This window comes from Hemitrygon akajei, chromosome 4 (genome assembly GCF_048418815.1).
Source record: "Hemitrygon akajei chromosome 4, sHemAka1.3, whole genome shotgun sequence".
Taxonomy (NCBI): Eukaryota; Metazoa; Chordata; class Chondrichthyes; order Myliobatiformes; family Dasyatidae; genus Hemitrygon; species Hemitrygon akajei.
Window position 1 is genome coordinate 35,092,492 of NC_133127.1, and position 17,366 is coordinate 35,109,857.

Sequence of the window (17,366 nt, forward strand, 5' to 3'; positions counted from 1 at the left end):
TCCAGAAGGCGTTCGATAAGGTGCCACATAAAAGACTTATCCGTTAGATAAGGGTGCATAGAGTTGGGAGTGATGTACTAGCATGGATAGAGGATTGGTTAACTAATAGAAAGCAGAGAGTTGGGATACATGGGTGTTACTCTGGTTGGCAATCCATGGTGAGCAGTGTGTCGCAGGGGTCAGTGCTGGGCCCACAACTGTCCACAATATACATTAACGACCTGGAAGAGGGGACCAAGTGTAGTGTATCTAAGTTTGCTGATGACACTAAATTGAGTGGGAAAATAAATTGTGCAGAAGATATAGAGAGTCTGCAGAGATATAGATAGGTTAAGTGAGGGGGCAAGGGTCTGGCAGATGGAGTGTAATGTTGGTAAATGCAAAGTCATCCATTTTGGAAAGAAAAATGAAAGTAGATTATTATTTAAATGGTAAAAAATTGCAGCATGCTGCTGTGCAGAGGGACTAGGGAGTGCTTATGCATGAATCACAAAAGGTTGGTTTGCAGGTGCAGTAGGCTATCAAGAAGGCAAATGGAATGTTGGCCTTCATTACTAAAGGGACTGAATTTAAGAGCAGGAAGGTTATGGTGCAACTGTACAGGGTACTGGTGAGGCCGCACCTGGAGTACTACATCCAGTTCTGGTCTCCTTACTTGAGGAAGGATCTACTGGCTTTGAAGACAGTGCAAAGAAGGTTGACCAGGTTGATTCCAGAGATGAGGGGGTTAGACTTCGAGGAGAGATTGAGTTGCCTGGGTCTGTACTTGCTGGAATTCAGAAGAATGAGAGGAGATTTTATAGAAACATATCAAATTATGAAAGGGATAGAGAAGTTAGAGGCAGGAAAGTTGTTTTCACTGGTAGGTGAGATTAGAACTAGGGGACATAGCCTCAAGACTCGGGGGGGGGGGAGAGTAGATTTAGGATGGAAATGAGGAGAGTGGTGAATCTGTGGAATTCTCTGCCCAATGAAACAGTAGAGGCTACCTCAGTAGATATATTTAAGACAAGGTTGGATTGATTTTTGCATAGCAGAGGAATTAAGGGTTATGGGGAAAAGGTAGGCAGATGGAGATGAGTCCATGGCCAGATCAGCCATGATCTTATTGAATGGTGGAGCAGGCTCAACAGGTCAGAAGGCCTACTGCTCCTATTTCTTATGTCTTTATGTATCATTTTAACTTAGTTTTTTTCTTACTTTTTTTTGCAAATAATTTGGCTCACTGGCATGTCTTGCAGATTCATCATTCACAACACATTATACAGACAAATAAACCTAATATGATTTTAATTGCCTGTTTAATCTGCCACTTTGCTTATCAGAGAAATTGCCTTTGTTCTAACATTCTGCCACTTTCTCACATTCCCATTTCTAATGAAGAGTCACAGAGCAGTAACATTCTCTTTCAAAGAGTGATAAATGTTCCTCCCACTGTATGTTTTATTTCAGTTTCCCTGCATCTGCAGAGCCATCAAGGACAATGTATACAGAAAGGTCATTGTGAAGGATTCCATCCACCCTACTAATGGACTCTCGCTCTCATCAGGAAGGAGGCTATGTAGCATCCATGCCAGGACCACCAGAATCAAAAGCTGTTACTTTCCCTGAAAAGTAAGGCTGACCAACACCTCTTCCCACTGTACTACTGTACTAATTTATCATTTCCTGTGATACTGAGTCACAGGAAATTATCATATTGAGTCACCTTACAGTATGTACAGGCACTCCTGTGCCTAGCGTCACTTTATGTAACAGTTTCTTCCCCCAAGCTATCAGACTCCTCAATACCCGAAGCCTGGACTGACACCTTGCCCTATTGTCCTGTTTATTATTTATTGTAATGCCTGCACTGTTTTTGTGCACTTTATGTAGTCCTGTGTAGGTCTGTAGTCTAGTGTCGCTTTCTCTGTGTTGTTTTTTAAAATTACGTAGTTCAGTCTAGTTTTTGTACTGTGTCATGTAACACCATGGTCCTGAAAAACGTTGTCTCATTCTTGCAATGTACTGTAGCAGCAGTTATGGTCAAAATGACAATAAAAGTGACTTGACTTGACTTGATACAATCGATCTATGTACATAAGCTGCTTATGTATTTAAAATTCATAGTTTTTTATTATTCTGTTCTTTATCCTATTTTTGTTTTGTGCTGCATTGGATCCAGAGTAACAATTATTTTGTTTTCCTGTACACTTGGTACTGGGAATGACATTAAGCAATCTTGAGTCATTTTTATTTTCATCAATATATATGGGTAAAATGAGTTTAGGATTAAGTCATGTTGTGACGAGGATCTTGTGATTCTGCAATAGAAATTGATAGGTGGGGAGATTAACTTTATTTGTCACATGTACATTGAAAGATCCAATGAACTGTGTCGTTTTGCATCGAGACCAGCAGTGTGAGGATGTGCTGGGGAAGTCTGCATGTGTCACGGTGGCTTCTGGTGCCCGCATTGCATGGCTAGATATAAACCTGGCAAATGGGGCTCAGTGTGAGGTCATGCACTTCGATAGGTGGAATCAAAAGGGTGATTATTATAAAAAAGGAGAAAGATGGCAAATGAATGAAGCTCAGAAGGGCTCTAGTGCAAGTACGTATCACAAAATGTTGGCAGGTAACAAGTAGTTCATAAGGCCAACTTCACTGTGAAGAGGTCTGGAGTGTAAATCTTTTTCCAGTTCTGCAGGGTATGGTGCAGCGCAGCACAGCTATGCAGTTTTACTCTCCTTAAAAATAAACATAGCAGCACTGGAAGCAGTCCAGAGGAAGACTCAGCAAATTAATTCCTGAGATGAGAGGGTTGGCCTCTCAAGAGAAGCTGGATAATTTGGGTTCTGTATTCATTGGAGTTTACAAGAATGGTTTATTATTTGTCATGTTCTGAGGTACAGTGAAAAAACTTTGTTTTGTATGCTATCCATACAGAAAATTCCTCACATCAGGACAATGGGGAAGCAGGAAAAAAGTGTTAACAGAATGCAGAATATAGTCTTAGGAGAATCAAAATACAAGTTGCTATGGTGGCTTAGCATAGGAAATAAGATGAACGTGACATTAACAATTCATGAACAAAGGCACACATTTACAAAATAAAGGCTTGGTCGTTTTAAGACTAAGGTTTGTAGAAATTTCTTCTCTCAGAATGTATCTGGCATCCTTCGAGTGATGGAGGAAAATTATATCATATACTTAATGTGCAGACTGATGAATACTTGAAAGACCAAAGAATTGAGAACTATAAGGAACTAGCAGAGAAAAGGAGTCAAAGCTAATACTGTAAAGCCCAACCACAGAGTGGCCTCGTGGTCTGTTCTCGTAAAAATGTATAAACCAAGTATACATCATATGACCTTTATCGTAACATGCTGGCATCTGCAGTATAGAGATTGCTCAGTCAGTAAAAAATTAAAATACAGAGTTAGTTGAGCCAAGACTAGTTTTACCTCACCTAGATGAAGACGACTTGGAAAAGTGCGAAGGATAACGACCTACAATTGATGACATTAGAAATTGATGTTTACAGGTCCAATCAAACACAAACTGGTGATCTAACCAAGGCCTGGGATTGCATTGATATTAACCACCAGTTTTAACAGCAGGCATTTCACGAGTTTGTTCGCGTTTGCAGAAAATATTATCGCTGATAATTAATTCTGATCGGATTCTCTGTGAAATTGGACCTTTGAAAGAGCTGGGAAACCACTGTAGCAGTAGTTTGAAAGGAAAACGGCTCTTCCTCTAACACTTTGCGTTACATCCCGTCACATGAAAAACAGAAATAGATAGAGCTGACTGACGTCACAGAGTGGGCGGAGACAAGGAACTTTGGTAACCAGCCTCAAAACGATGGCGGGAAAAGCTCTGCGATTTTTCTCCTAAATTTATACATTTACAGTGGGATGGATTCCAAAAGCGCCAAGGTACTTTTCCAGAATCTGGATATTTATAAAATCAGACCGTATAATTGACATTCGATTTTATATAACTATTTTCAGCGCCGTTTTTAACGTTAAATAACGAGGAAGCGGAAGTCCGGCCTAGCGGTTGGCTTTTAGTTGATAATGATTGCTTAAATTTGTAGTGTATCCTGATTGATTGCTCAACTTTCCAGTCACCGTCAAACTGAGAAACGGAAGGGCCGTGTCAGTGGGGAAAGAGAAACTGAATTTCAACTCGATTATACTTCTGTGTATCTAGCAATTTTAAAAACATTTTTACACCAGCTGAAGAACTTTTAAAAAGTCAGTCTTGAGTTTAAAACAGTCTTGGACACTGAGGAATAGACAATGAATAGTGTAAATGAATACAAAATTCCTGCGCTGCTCTAACAATTCAAAATACTGTTAAGTGCAATGAATTAATTTGAAGATGGTAGCCATTCGACCTAAGGATTTAAATTGACTTGATAGTAAAATATGGCTAAAGTTATAAAGTGAGAACTTTATATTACAAGAGAAAGATTACTGAAGCATTCTTTCAGGTGGCTGACAAATTCTGGGCATTGAATCAGCAGAAATCCTTTTTTATGGAATGTGGTCAATGCTGTACATCTATTCACTCAGTAGATGCTTTGTTGAGTACCTCCTGTACCTAATAAAGTGGCCACTGAATATACATTCATGGTCTTCTGCTGCTGTAGCCCATCCACGTCAAGTTGCTGTAAAGCGACGTGAGGCTTTTTATGTTTAAGGGAAACCATAACAACTCATTTATTTTACTCCAAACACTGAACTCGAAATGCGGTTACAGAACTCCACATAATTACGTCAGACCAGCCTCTTCTGCTCAATGTTGGTGGATGTGAATTATGTGCGTTTGCACCAATTGCGTTACTCTACAATTCGAGGTATTGTGCATTCAAAGATACTCTTCTGCACGCCTTTGTAGGTAATCACGGCTATTTGAATACTGTTAGCTTGCTGTCAACTTGAACCGGTCTGGCCATTCCCCTCTAACCTCTCCCATTAATAAGTTGTTTTCACCCACAGAATTGCTGCTCACTGGATGTGTTTGTCTTGTGCACCATTCTCTGAGACCCTCAAATGACCCCATCTGGCATGAACAATCATTCCATGGTCAGTCACTTAGATCACACTTCTTCTCCATTCTGATGTTTGGTCAACTGAACCTCTTGACCATGTCTGCATGATTTTATGCATTGAGTTGCTGCCACATGATTGGCTGAGTAGATATTTGTATTAAGAAGCAGGTTACCTAATAAAGAGGCCACTGAGTGTGTTTTACATCCTTAAATCGATGAGACGATTAAGGATTAGCTGCATACATTGGGAGATGCAGTTAAGTCAAGTCACTTATTATTGTCGTTTCGACCATAACTGCTGGTACAGTAAACAGTAAAAACGAGACAACGTTTTTCAGGACCATGGTGCTACATGAAACAGTACAAAAACTACACTGAACTACATAAAAACAATACCGGAAAAAACTACACTAGACTACAGACCTACCCAGGACTGCATAAAGTACACAAAACAGTGCAGGCGTTACAATAAATAATAAACAAGACAACAGGCACTAATAGACAAGTTGGTGTCAGTCTAGACTCTGGGTAATTTTTCATCTCCTCTGATCTCCGATAGATACATTTCAAAACGCTGTTTAAATCTTTTCCAGTTTTCTGCTACGTTTCCAGTCAGCTGAAGCATCAATGGGGGTTGCAAAACTTCCATTTTTAAAGCTGTTAGCAAGCAACGAAACAGTTCACGCTCTTTTTCCCCCCGATTATCTTTGCTTCTCCCGTGTTAGTGAAACGAATTATTCTTCCAGACCAACTTCTGACACCATGTTGTGTTCTTTATATGTGCCGTGGGTTACTAAGAACAAACCATATTCTGGAAGAACATAACTAGAACTTTCATTTAACAGCAAAAAGCAACCACGTTTTAACACTGCCACGCTTCTAGATCATTCTGTCATTTCTGCGCATGCTATGAACTCCGTCCAATCACGTTCTGACACGTGATAACATCACAGTCCACTTTTGTTCAAGAACCTGATGGTTGATGGGTAGTAATTGTTCTTGAAGATGGTGGTGTGAGTCCTGAGGCTCTTGTACCTTCTGCCTGATGGCAGCAGGGAGAAAAGAGCATGGCCTGGGTGGTGAGGATCTTTGATGATGGATGCTGGTTTTCTCTGGCAGTGTTTCATGTAGATGTGCTCAATGGTTGGGAGGGCTTTAGCCGGAATTACTGGGCCAAATCCACTACTTTTTGTAGGATTTTCTGCTCAAAGACATTGGTGTTCCATACCAGGCCATATGCAGCCAGTCAGCACACTTTCAACCACACACCTATAGAAGTTTGTCAAGATTTTTGACGACGTGATAAATCTCCGCAGACTCCTGAGGAAGCAGAGGTGCTGTTATGCTTTATTTGCAATTACATTGATAAGATAGGTCCAGGACAGGCCTGTGAAATAGTAACACCTAGGAATTTAAAGTTAGTGACGCTCTCCACCTCTTGATCCTTGGTCTTGCTGACATTGAGTGAGAAGTTGTTGTTATTACACCACTCAGCCAAGTTTTCAATCTCCCTCTTATATGCTGATCGACCACCACTTTTGACAGAGCCCAGAACTTGAACCTGCTGTTGGAGCTGTACTTAGCCACACAGTCATTGCTCTAAAGCAAGTAGAACAGGGGGCTAAGCACACAGTCCCCTGGTGCACCTGTGCTGATAGAGATTGTGGAGGAGATGTTGTTGCCAATCAGAATTGACTGGGGTCTGCAAATCCAGGATTCATCTGCACAATTGCACTAGACCAGACTGGATAAGGATGGCAGATTTTCTTGAAAGACTTAGATGAACTAGATGAGTTTTTACATCAGTCTGGTTGTTTTTAGGTTAACTTTACTGTATCGGAACTTCCATTCATCAATTCATTTATGTCTTTATGTAGGTAAACACTGTATGTATTCTTTGTAATTTATTTCCCCATTAGAAACATTATTCATATGATCACTAGTTCAGAATGTTGACTGCTCATCCGTTAACTTAGCCACTGTACCTGCTGAACGGCAGCCATCCTGGGATGTGCAGTGAGGTTGCCTGGAAAGTGCTGTTTGTGAAGATCAGCCTTTGTTGGGAACACCAAAGACTACATACTACTACCTGGAGCAAAAAAAAATCTGGAGGAACCCCGTGGATCAGGCATCATCTGAGGAGAAAAATAGACAGTTCAGGTTGAGATCCTGGAGGTTGCCAGAAGGAAAAGATGAGGGGGAGAGTGGGAGAGGAGCTGGCAAGATGCAGTTGAGAAGGTGACATAATTGAAGTGAGTGAGAAACCACCCTGCCGGCCCCATTTTAACCATATTTTACAGAAGTACCTTTGATAGTTTCCTGACCAGCTCCATCACCACCTGGTACGGGAATTGCAAGGCATCAGAGGATTGTGAGGAATTTTGAGTGGAATATTGGGCCCTCTCTTCCACCCATTAGAGATAATTATCAGATGCACTGCGTATGCAGGGACCTTTGCATTGGAAGTGATCCCTCCTGTCCCACCAACAATCTCTTTGAGCCCCTACCGTCATCTAGGAGATACCATAGCATTAGGTGAAGAACCGATAGGATGGGAAACCATTTCTTCCCCCAGGCTGTGAGACTACAGAACTCCCTGCCACCAGCCAGGTTGCATCACATATGAAGCGCCAGTAGTGTTATATTGTTTACTTTTTAACTTGCATTGTACATACACCTTATTAATTGTTAATTTATTTGTGGTAACATTACTTTGTGTTATGTGTGTGAGTTATATGTACTGTGTGGTACACCTTGGTCCAGAGGAACATTGTTTCATTTGGTGGTATACATGTGTAGCATAAGACCATAAGACTCAGGAGCAGAATCAGGCCATTCAGCCCTTCACATCTGTTCTGCCATTCCATCATAACTGATCCTAGATCTCACTTAACCCCATACTTCCGCCTTCTCGTCATGTCCTTTGATGTCCTGACCGATCAGGAAATGATCAACTTCTGCCTTAAATATGCACACAGACTTGGCCTCCACTGCAGTCTATGGCAGAGCATTCCACAGACTTGCTATTCTCTGGCTAAAATAATTCCTCCTTACTTCTGTTCTAAAGCGTGACCCCTCAATTTTAAGGTTGTGCCTTCTAGTTCTGGATACCTCCACCATAGGAAACATCCTCTCCACATCCACCTTATCTAGTCCTTACAACATCCGGTAGGTTTCAATGAGATCCCCCCTGCATTCTTCTGAATTCCAGTGAGTGCAGGCCTAAAGCTGCCAAAGGCTGCGCACATGTTAACCCCTTCATTGCCGGAATCATCCTCGTGAACCTCCTCTGGACTGTCTCCAATAACAACACAGCCTTTCTGAGATATGGGGCCTAGAACTAGACAATGCTCCAAGTGCGGCCTGGCTAGTGTCTTATAAAGTCTTAGCATTGTCTCTTTGCTTTTATATTCTATTCCCCTTGAAATAAATGCCAACATTGCATTTGCCTTCTTTACCACAGACTCAACCTGTAAATTAATCTGCTGGGAGCCTTGTACAAGAGCTCCTAAGTCTCTCTGCACCTCTGATGTTTGAACCTTCTCCTCATTTAGATAATAGTCTGCATTATTGTTCCTTTTACCAAAATGCATTATCATACATTGTATTCCATCTGCCACTTTTTTGCCCATTCTTCCAATTTGTCTAAGTCCTGCTGCAATCACATTGCTTCCTCAGCACTACCTACCACCCCACCTATCTTTGGCTATGTCCACACTAGACCGGATTAATTTGAAAACACCGGTTTTGCGTAAAAACGATAGGCGTCCACACCAGGCGTTTTTGAAAATACCTCCGTCCACATTAAAATAGGTATTTGGGTGAATCTCCTCCTACTGGGCATGTGCAGGACACAGCTATAGAAAACAAGTGAAGAAGCGGTATACTATTTCCGTTTCCGAGACAGCGTTGTGCTATTTCCAGTGGTCAAAAACTAGAGTACCTACAACCGAACAGAAGTTTTCAACAATGTCTTTGAGGAATACAAAGAAAGGGGAGTAGTGAAAAACCATATCAAGTTGGGCAGTATTTATGAGCAGGAAAACTGAGTTAACATTTCAAGATGACAACATTGTTTTTTTTTGTTTTTTTTAAAATTTTTTATTAGTTTTTCAAAACATTTTACAAAATTAAAAACCCCAAATCCCAATGAGGAGCATTAATACAGTGCAAGATTAAGCATACAATAACAATATGCTACAAAGGAAGAGAATTTAACAAAAAAGCACCTAAATTAAAGACAAGTGAGCTTAGTGTCCTCCCCAAGCCCCACAACACAAGAAAAAAACAACAACAACTCCAGACCAACCACCACACAGTATAAAGAGTATAAGACCGGACAGTCAAACTCCCAGACTGTGATTACACTTAGCAACAGAGGATAATAATGCCTGCTACCAGAAAAAAAAGGGAGCTGAAAGCAAGGGACCGAAAAGAAGAAAAAAAAAGAACATTGTTTTTATATGCAAATTGCGATGTCTAGTTATCTAAAATTGTTCAGTTCAGTGATGGCTGTAGAAGATGCGATGCTGTTCCTTGAGCTTTGCTGGAGCAGGGAAAGATCAAATGGGTTGGTATCTGCTGCATCTGTTCTGGCATGTCATGACAGCATTTTTAAAAAGCTCCGGTTACCCCATACACACTACACTGCCCAACCTGTGTTTTCAGATTTACGCATTCTGGAGAGCGTTTTAGAAAAGCTCCATTTTTGGGGGAGGAAAATGCCGTTTCAGTGTGGACGGAGAGTCAAAAACGAAGAGAAAAAGCTTCGGTTACGGATTTATCCGGTCTAGTGTGGATGTAGCCTTTGTATCATCTGCAAACTTTGCCGTAAAGCCATCAATTATCCAAATCATTAGCAACCAATGTGAAAAGTAGCAGACCCATTACTGACCCCTGAGGAACACCATTAGTCACTGGCAGCCAACCAGAAAAGGCTCCTTTTATTCCTACTTGCCTCCTCCTGCCTCTTTCCTGTAATGCCATGGGATTTTGTCTTGTTAAGCAGCCTTATTAAATACCTTCTAACAGTCAAAGTAAGTGACATCCACTGCCTCTCATTTCTCCACCCTGCTTGTTACTTCCTCAAAGAACTCTAACAAATTTGTCAGGCAAGATTTCCCTTCATGCCGACTTTGACTTATTTTATCATTAGTCTCCAAGTGCCCTGAAACCTCATCTTTAATAATAGATTATGTGGTTGATTGACAATAAACTTGAACTTGAGGTTGACAGATAGAGGCAGATGGAGATGGTGCCAGAGGCTGGGAGATGATTATTGTAGATGACAAAGGGTTGTAGATTAAGGAATCTGATAAGAAAGGGAGATGAGGGTGAAGCCTTTGTTGGGTTCATCCAGACTTCAACATTCATTCTCTTACACTAAGACTTGTGTTAACACTCAGGTTTTAGGGAGAAGGAGATGAAGATAATGGAGCAGAGATTTGTTCCTCAAGATCTGTTCTGGGACCCCTCCTCTTTGTGATCTTTATAAATGACCTGGATGAAGAAGTAGAAGGGTGGGTTAGTAAGTTTGCTGATGACACAAAGGTTGGGGGTGTTGTGGATAGTCTGGATGGTTGGCAGAGGTTACAGCGGGACATTGATAGGATGCAGAACTGGGCTGAGAAGTGGTAGATGGACTTCGACCCAGATAAGTGTGAAATGGTTCATTTTAGTAGCTCAAATTTGAAGACAGAATATAATATAAATGGGAAGACTCATGGCAGCGTGGAGGATCTGAGAGATCTTGGGATCCATGTCAATAAGACACTCAAAGCTGCTAAGAAGGCATATGGTATGTTGGCATTCATCAACCATGGGATTGAGTTCGAGAGCCATGAAGTAATGTTACAGCTATATAAGACCTTGGTCAGACCTCACTTGGAGTACTGTGTTCAGTTCTGATCACCTCACTACAGGAAGGATGTGGATACTACAGAGAGAGTGCAGAGGAAATCTACAAGGATGTTGCCTGGATTGGAGGGCGTACCTTATGAGAATAGGTTGAGTGTACTAGGCCTTTTCTCTTTGGAGCGACAGAGAATGAGAGATGACCTGATAGAGGTGTATAAGGTGATGAGGGTCATCGATTATGTGGATAGGCAGAGGCTTTTTCCCAGGGCAGAAATGGCTAACATGAGGGGCATGGTTTTAAGGTGCTTGGAAATAGGGACAGAGGAGATGTCAGGGGTAAGTTTTTCACACAGAGAGTGGTAGGTGCGTGGAATCACTGCTGGCAGCAGAGGTGGAAGTGGATACAATAGGGTCTTTTAAGACCCTCTTAGGTATATGGAGTTTAGAAAAATAGAGGGCTATGCAGTCGGGAAATTCTAAGCAGTTTCTAGAGTAGGTTACATGGTCAGCACAACATTGTGGGATGAAGGGCCTGTAATGTGCAGTAAATTTCTATGTTCTATTAGGCAGTGGTCAGTCCAGCAGTGTTCTTTTTGGCATGGAGGATGTGGATATCTTTGTAGTCTTTTGCTTTGGTGGTATGATCTACTGAATGCCATTGCTGGGATAGAGGCTGTTGGCAAGGCATTTGTGTTTGTCGAGGGTTTGGGGTGTGTGGTTGGAAAAAGGGGGGAGAGAGGGGGATCAGAGTCATGTTTACTATTGCTGCTGCATGTAGTGAAGTTTGTTCAATGTAAAAGCAGTACAGGGCAGGACATACAAACTGCTGGAAATCACAAAAATAAAAAATAAATATTGAGGAACAGTGAGGTAGTGTTCATAGTTCATGGGCCATTCAGAAACCTGATGGCTGAGGAGAAGAAGCTGCTACTTAAAACATCAAGTGTTGGTCTTCAGGCTCCTGTACCTCCTCTCTCATGAGAGGAAGAGAGTTTCTGGATGGTGAGGGTCCTTAATGATGAATGATACCTTCCTGAGGCACCGCCTTTTGGTGATGCCACCAATAGGGTGGAGGGTCGAACCTGTATTGGATCTGGCTGAATCTACAGCCCTCTGTAGCCTCTTTCAAACCTATGCATTAAAGCCTTCAGGCCAGGCAGTGATGCAAACTGTCAGAATGCTCTCCCCCAAGGCCCTTTCTTGACAATGGATGGTGCATCTATCCGTCTACATGACACTTTATTTATTTATTGAGATGCAGCATGGAATAGGCCCTTCAGGCACTTTGAACTGCGCCAGCCAGCAAAACCCTGATTTAATCCTAGCCTAATCATGTGACAATTTGCGGTGACCAATTAACCTATCAACCGGTATGTCTTTGGACCGTGGGAGGAAACAATAGTCCCCAGAGGAAACCCATGTGGTCACGGAGAGAACATACAAACTTCTCACAGGTAGCAGCGGGAATTGATCCTGGCCACTGGTATTATAAAGTGTTGTGCTAACCACTATACTATTGTGTTGCCCCAGCGTGCTAGCCAGGGCAGTACGATATGGAGAGCGAGCTGTGCAAGCTCGCCCTCTCCACACAGCTGATGAATCCAAAGGAATGGCAGAGACTGATATAGTTTAGCACCAGCGACATCACAGGAGTTGTCAGTCAGTGTTGAACTCAATGTAGGACTGCCTTAAGGACTCCAGTTCCGAATTTTTCCTCAAGGTTTATGTCAAAACCTTCCCCATGAGTGGCAGCAGAGGTTTGAGATCAGAGTTTTCCTTCTGTTATATACTCCGTGGGTGTCAGAAACTTTCTTACTTTCATTGTTTGAACAAGATTTTTGGAGTAAGTCTGACCCTGAAGATTTTTCTCTGTCTTGGAAGGAGATGATAGCAGAGCAGAGACCCTGAAAAACCTTTTTCATTAGCTGTAGATGCTAGCGATGAGGCCGCAGGAGCAGTATTACTGCAAAGGAATGAAGGTGACGAGGTTGATCATCCAGTAGCTTGCTTTTCTAAGGAATTTAATGAGCATCAAAGAAACTATTCGACTATAGAAAGGGAATTATTATCTCTTGTTTTGGCTTTACAACATTTTGATGTGTATGTTGGTACAACTCAAAAGCCACTCAGTTTATACCGATCATAATCTGTTAGTGTTTCTGAGTAAGATGAGAAACAAAAATAGAAGGTTACTAAACTGGAGTTTAATGTTACAAGAGTATAATATTTTGATAACTCATATTAAAGGCAAAGATAATGTGATTGCTGGTTGTCTATCTAGGTGTTGAATGTACAATGTAATTTTTTTATGGAGTGATATTTTAACATTTGTAACATTCCTCCTGTATAGTAATTTGTAAGGTGCTATATGATAATACTCTGTATACTGTGAATGTTGTAAATTTTATACATTTGTATTTTTTTTGTAAATAGTTAATTGTTAAAATTTTGCTCATGTCAGATCAAAAAATTTTTCTTTTGGAGGGAGGTGTTACATGGGTATCTTGGGTTACGTGGGTATCTTGTGACTGTCTTATGACCATGATGTAATTGAGTATCTGGTGAGCATGGTGTAATGGTCTTGTGATGGTGAGGTGATGTAATTTCCTGTCAGTGTGAGGTCACATGATGTAATTTTCCCGCCAGTGAGAGGTCATGTGATGGCCTGTTCCAACAGGTATAAAACGGGAAAGCCTTGCTGTGACACAGGTTAGTTCATTGTTTAATTCGTCAGTTACTCCGTTGTGCTGCATATTCATCTCATGACGCAGTTTTGTTTTAAAGTGGAGTTTTACTTTCTATCTTAAGTCTCAAAGGTTATTGCTGGCAGTTTCGCCACAACGCTGCCAGTTTAGTCCAGTCAGAGAGTGAAGAACTTACTGAAGTACAGGAAACCTGAAGGATCGAGGAAAGTTGGTGTTGTCAGCAGTAATACAGGATCGGCCTTATTTAATCTTCGTTCAAGGAATTAGCAACCTGCATCCGAGATAACCCCTGTCTTGTGTAAAGGCAGAAGGGGTTGGGTGCAGCGTTATTCGCCAAGGAAAAGTTCAGTTCTTTAAGCTGTTTTTATTTCCTTCGTTGTAAATCCTTCGGGCAAGGCATATTTCGGCTGGGATCAGCAGTAACGTCACATCGTTGAGCAATTTGTTACTTCAGGAAAGTCTCTCCTAATTGACTGTATAAATCATTTGGACTTTCGCATTTATCGCTTTAAGATCTGTTCGAGTTGCCGTATAGCAGTTAACTTCCGGTTAAGTTAGTTATTTGTTTACTTTTCATTTGTTGTTGAGCTGAGTTAAAATAAATGTTTTATTTGTTTATAAAAAAACCTGTCTCAATTCTATATTCATTGTTGCCGTATCGTAACACTTCTAGATGAGATGCCAACCACAGCTGACGAGCCCCATCTGCCTGAAGTGACCGGTTTTAAGGTGCCAGTAACCTGCCCCTTCCCCTTCTCCTGTCAGTAGAAATGGTTCAGCTGGACTTCGTAGCTAAGCCACGTATGAAGGTCAGGAGCTGGACTTGGTTGTCAGAGGCTATTTGAGACACTGTTGGGAGCACTTAATAAGTAGTGTGAGCTTATCTCCACTACCATCTCTGGCTATGACAACCTTCAGGAACCTCTCCACCAAACATTCAACATGTAGAAATTTGCTAGAGTCTTTGGAGACATACAGTATCAAATATCAAACTTCTAATGAAGTTGAGCTGCTGGCATGCCTACTTTGTGATTGCATCATTGCAGGATAGACGTTCTGAGATGTTGACGTGCAGAAATTGAAGCTGCTTACCCTTTCCACCACTGCCCCCTCATTGAAGAATGGTGTGTGTTCTCCCAACTTCCCCTTCTTGAAGTCTATAATCAATCCTTGGTCTTACTGGCGTTGAGTGCAAGGTTGTTGCGACTCCACTCAACCAGCCAACCCATCTTGCTCCTGTATGGCTCCTCATCTAAGGTTCTGCTAATAATGGTGGTGTCATCAGTAAATTTATAGATGGAATTTGCACTGTGCCTAGCCAATTTCTGTAGAGAGAGTAGAGCAGTGGGCTAAGTGTGCACCCTTTGCATGCGCCTGTGCTGATTGTCAGTGAAGATGTTTTGTTATTTCTGATCTGCACTTACTGTGGTCTCCCAATGAGGAAGTCAAGGATCCAGTCGTAGAGGGAAGTACAGAGGCCCAGGTTTGGAAGCTTGTTGATTAGAACTGACAAAATGACGATGTTGAACACTGAGCTGTAATTGATGAATTATGTATGTATTGCTGTTGTTCAGGTGCTCCAAAGCCAGTGAGAATTGTGTCTTCTGTAGAGCTATTGAGGCGATAGGCAAATTGCAGAGGGTCTAGGTACTGGCTCAGACAGCAAGCAGTTACTTTTAGTCAATATTAACCTCTCAAAGCACTTCATCACAGTAGATGAGAGTGGTACTGGGTGATAGTTGTTGAGGTAGCATACCCTTCTGTAATTTGGCACCAGCGTGATCGATGTTCTTTTGAAGCAAATGGGAACTTTCGATAGCAGCAATGAGAGGTTGAAGATGTCCTAGAACACTCCAGCCAGTTGGTTGGCTGAGTTGGATGAGAGAATTTGGGATGGGTCGGAGGGACAAAGAAGCAGACGGGCTGTTGGTTAACTGAATTGGAAATCTGTAGGAGCGACTGTTTTGCAGGGCAGCTGGCTTTATTCTCAATGGCCATTTTGATCAACTGGTTGCATGCATTTCACCTCCATACCACCCTTAGCCATTTCCACCGCTAGGCCGATGCTAGATGCCCGAAGAAGGACACATCACATTTTTCCTGGGTAGTCTGAAACCCAATGGTATGAATGTTGAATTTTCTGAATTCAGGTAACAATGTTCCTTCTTTCTTTTTCTGATCCACTCCCCTACTTTTTCTAATCCCCAGCACCCCTTCCATTACCCAGTTTTATTCCTCTTCCTCACTTGGTTCTGTTTGCCTATCATCCACTCACATTCCCTCCTTGGTCTCCTATCCAGGAGCATCCATTTCTGCTTTCTCTTCATAGTCTGACGCCTTCAGCTTTTTGAACTCTGCTCCTACTCCTGTCCCAGATTTTGACTGTAAGAGATCCTCACTTGTTTTTCATTCGTAAATTTCTCTTCTTCTCGAAAAACTAAATGTTATTGATGTTGTAAGTTTTCTTTCATGTTTCAAATCGTCCCATTTTAATTAATGACTGTGCATTTGTAGAGGATGCAGGCTGCAGCCCTTGCACTGGTAGTGAAGGGAATGAATGTTTGCAGAGGCTAATGGCAAAACTAATCAGCCACTTAGTTCTGATTGGTGTTTAGCCTCCAGAGCGTTAACTTTGTGGTTAGCAAAGACGTCCAGAGCAAAACTTAAAGAACACAGCAAAGTTCAAAGTAAAATTTATCGTCAGAGTACATACCACGTACAACCTGGAGATTCTGTTTCCTGCAAGCATACTTAGCAAATATATACAAGAGTAACTGTAAACAGGATCAACGAACAACAAACTGTGCAAATACAAATATAAGTAAATAGCAATAAATAACAACAACACGAAATAACAAGATAAAGAGTCATTAAAACCATTGTTTGTGGGAACACCAGAAATAGAATGAGTGTAGTTATCCTCTCTTGTTAGGACGAAGGGTCTCGGCCCGAAATGTCGACAGCGCTTCTCCTTATAGATGCTGCCTGGCCTGCTGTGTTCCACCAGCATTTTGTGTGTGTTGTTTGAATTTCCAGCATCTGCAGATTTCCTCGTGTTTACCCACATTAACCCTACACTTATCCTTTTTAAAAAATATTATCCCCATTTTCCCCATATAATAGCGCTCATCTACACAGAGAGGGAAAAGTTTACAGCAGTCAATTAACTAACTAACTGGACCTCTGCTTTCAGGTGCCTATATCACTGTTTCTTTTTTTTTTGTGGAATGGTGGGCCTTCCTTTGCTTGTCGCCTTGGAAACAGCCAATCGATCAAAGAGTCCCCTGATACTCAGATGCTGGGAAAGAACCAGGCACAGCCGTTTGCATCTTTTCCCACATCCTCTTAGCAAATCCACTATGTGCAAAGAGGTGGCTGGCCTTTTCCCCACCTCAGCCCTTTTGCGCAGGCAGCGTACATTAGGGGTGATATGTTATCTGTCCGGGAAGGCTCTGATGGGGATGGCCCCTCATGCCACCAGCCAAGTGAAGCCCCTCAGTTTTTCTTTCAGCTAGACAACTGTTTGTTAATGCTAGGATAGAGACTAGACTGAGAGGACAAAAGACCTCACAGTGGTGCAGGTAAGCCATGTAGCTCTGGACTATATATTGTGCACTGCTGATGAAGTTTATCAGTCTATAAGTTGCCTATATGGATCAGGTTTGATAGAGTAGACATTTTATTGACTGACATTTTCTTATGTACAAATCTGCAGATCCAATTAACCTAATTTTGGTTGATGCAAAGAGGCAGACTGAGAG

The 17,366-nt window shown here is 41.7% G+C and overlaps 1 protein-coding gene across 1 annotated transcript in view; it reads left to right on the forward strand.

Annotated features, from left to right (window-relative positions):
* Positions 1 to 3,810: 3,810 nt before the first annotated feature.
* The window catches only part of haus1 (HAUS augmin-like complex, subunit 1), a 43,286-nt gene continuing 29,730 nt past the window's right edge, over positions 3,811 to 17,366 (forward strand). The window contains exon 1 of the mRNA XM_073042294.1: positions 3,811 to 3,923. Coding sequence (XP_072898395.1) covers positions 3,903 to 3,923 — 21 coding nt within the window. The 5' untranslated portion in view covers positions 3,811 to 3,902. The remainder of the gene's footprint in view (positions 3,924 to 17,366) is intronic.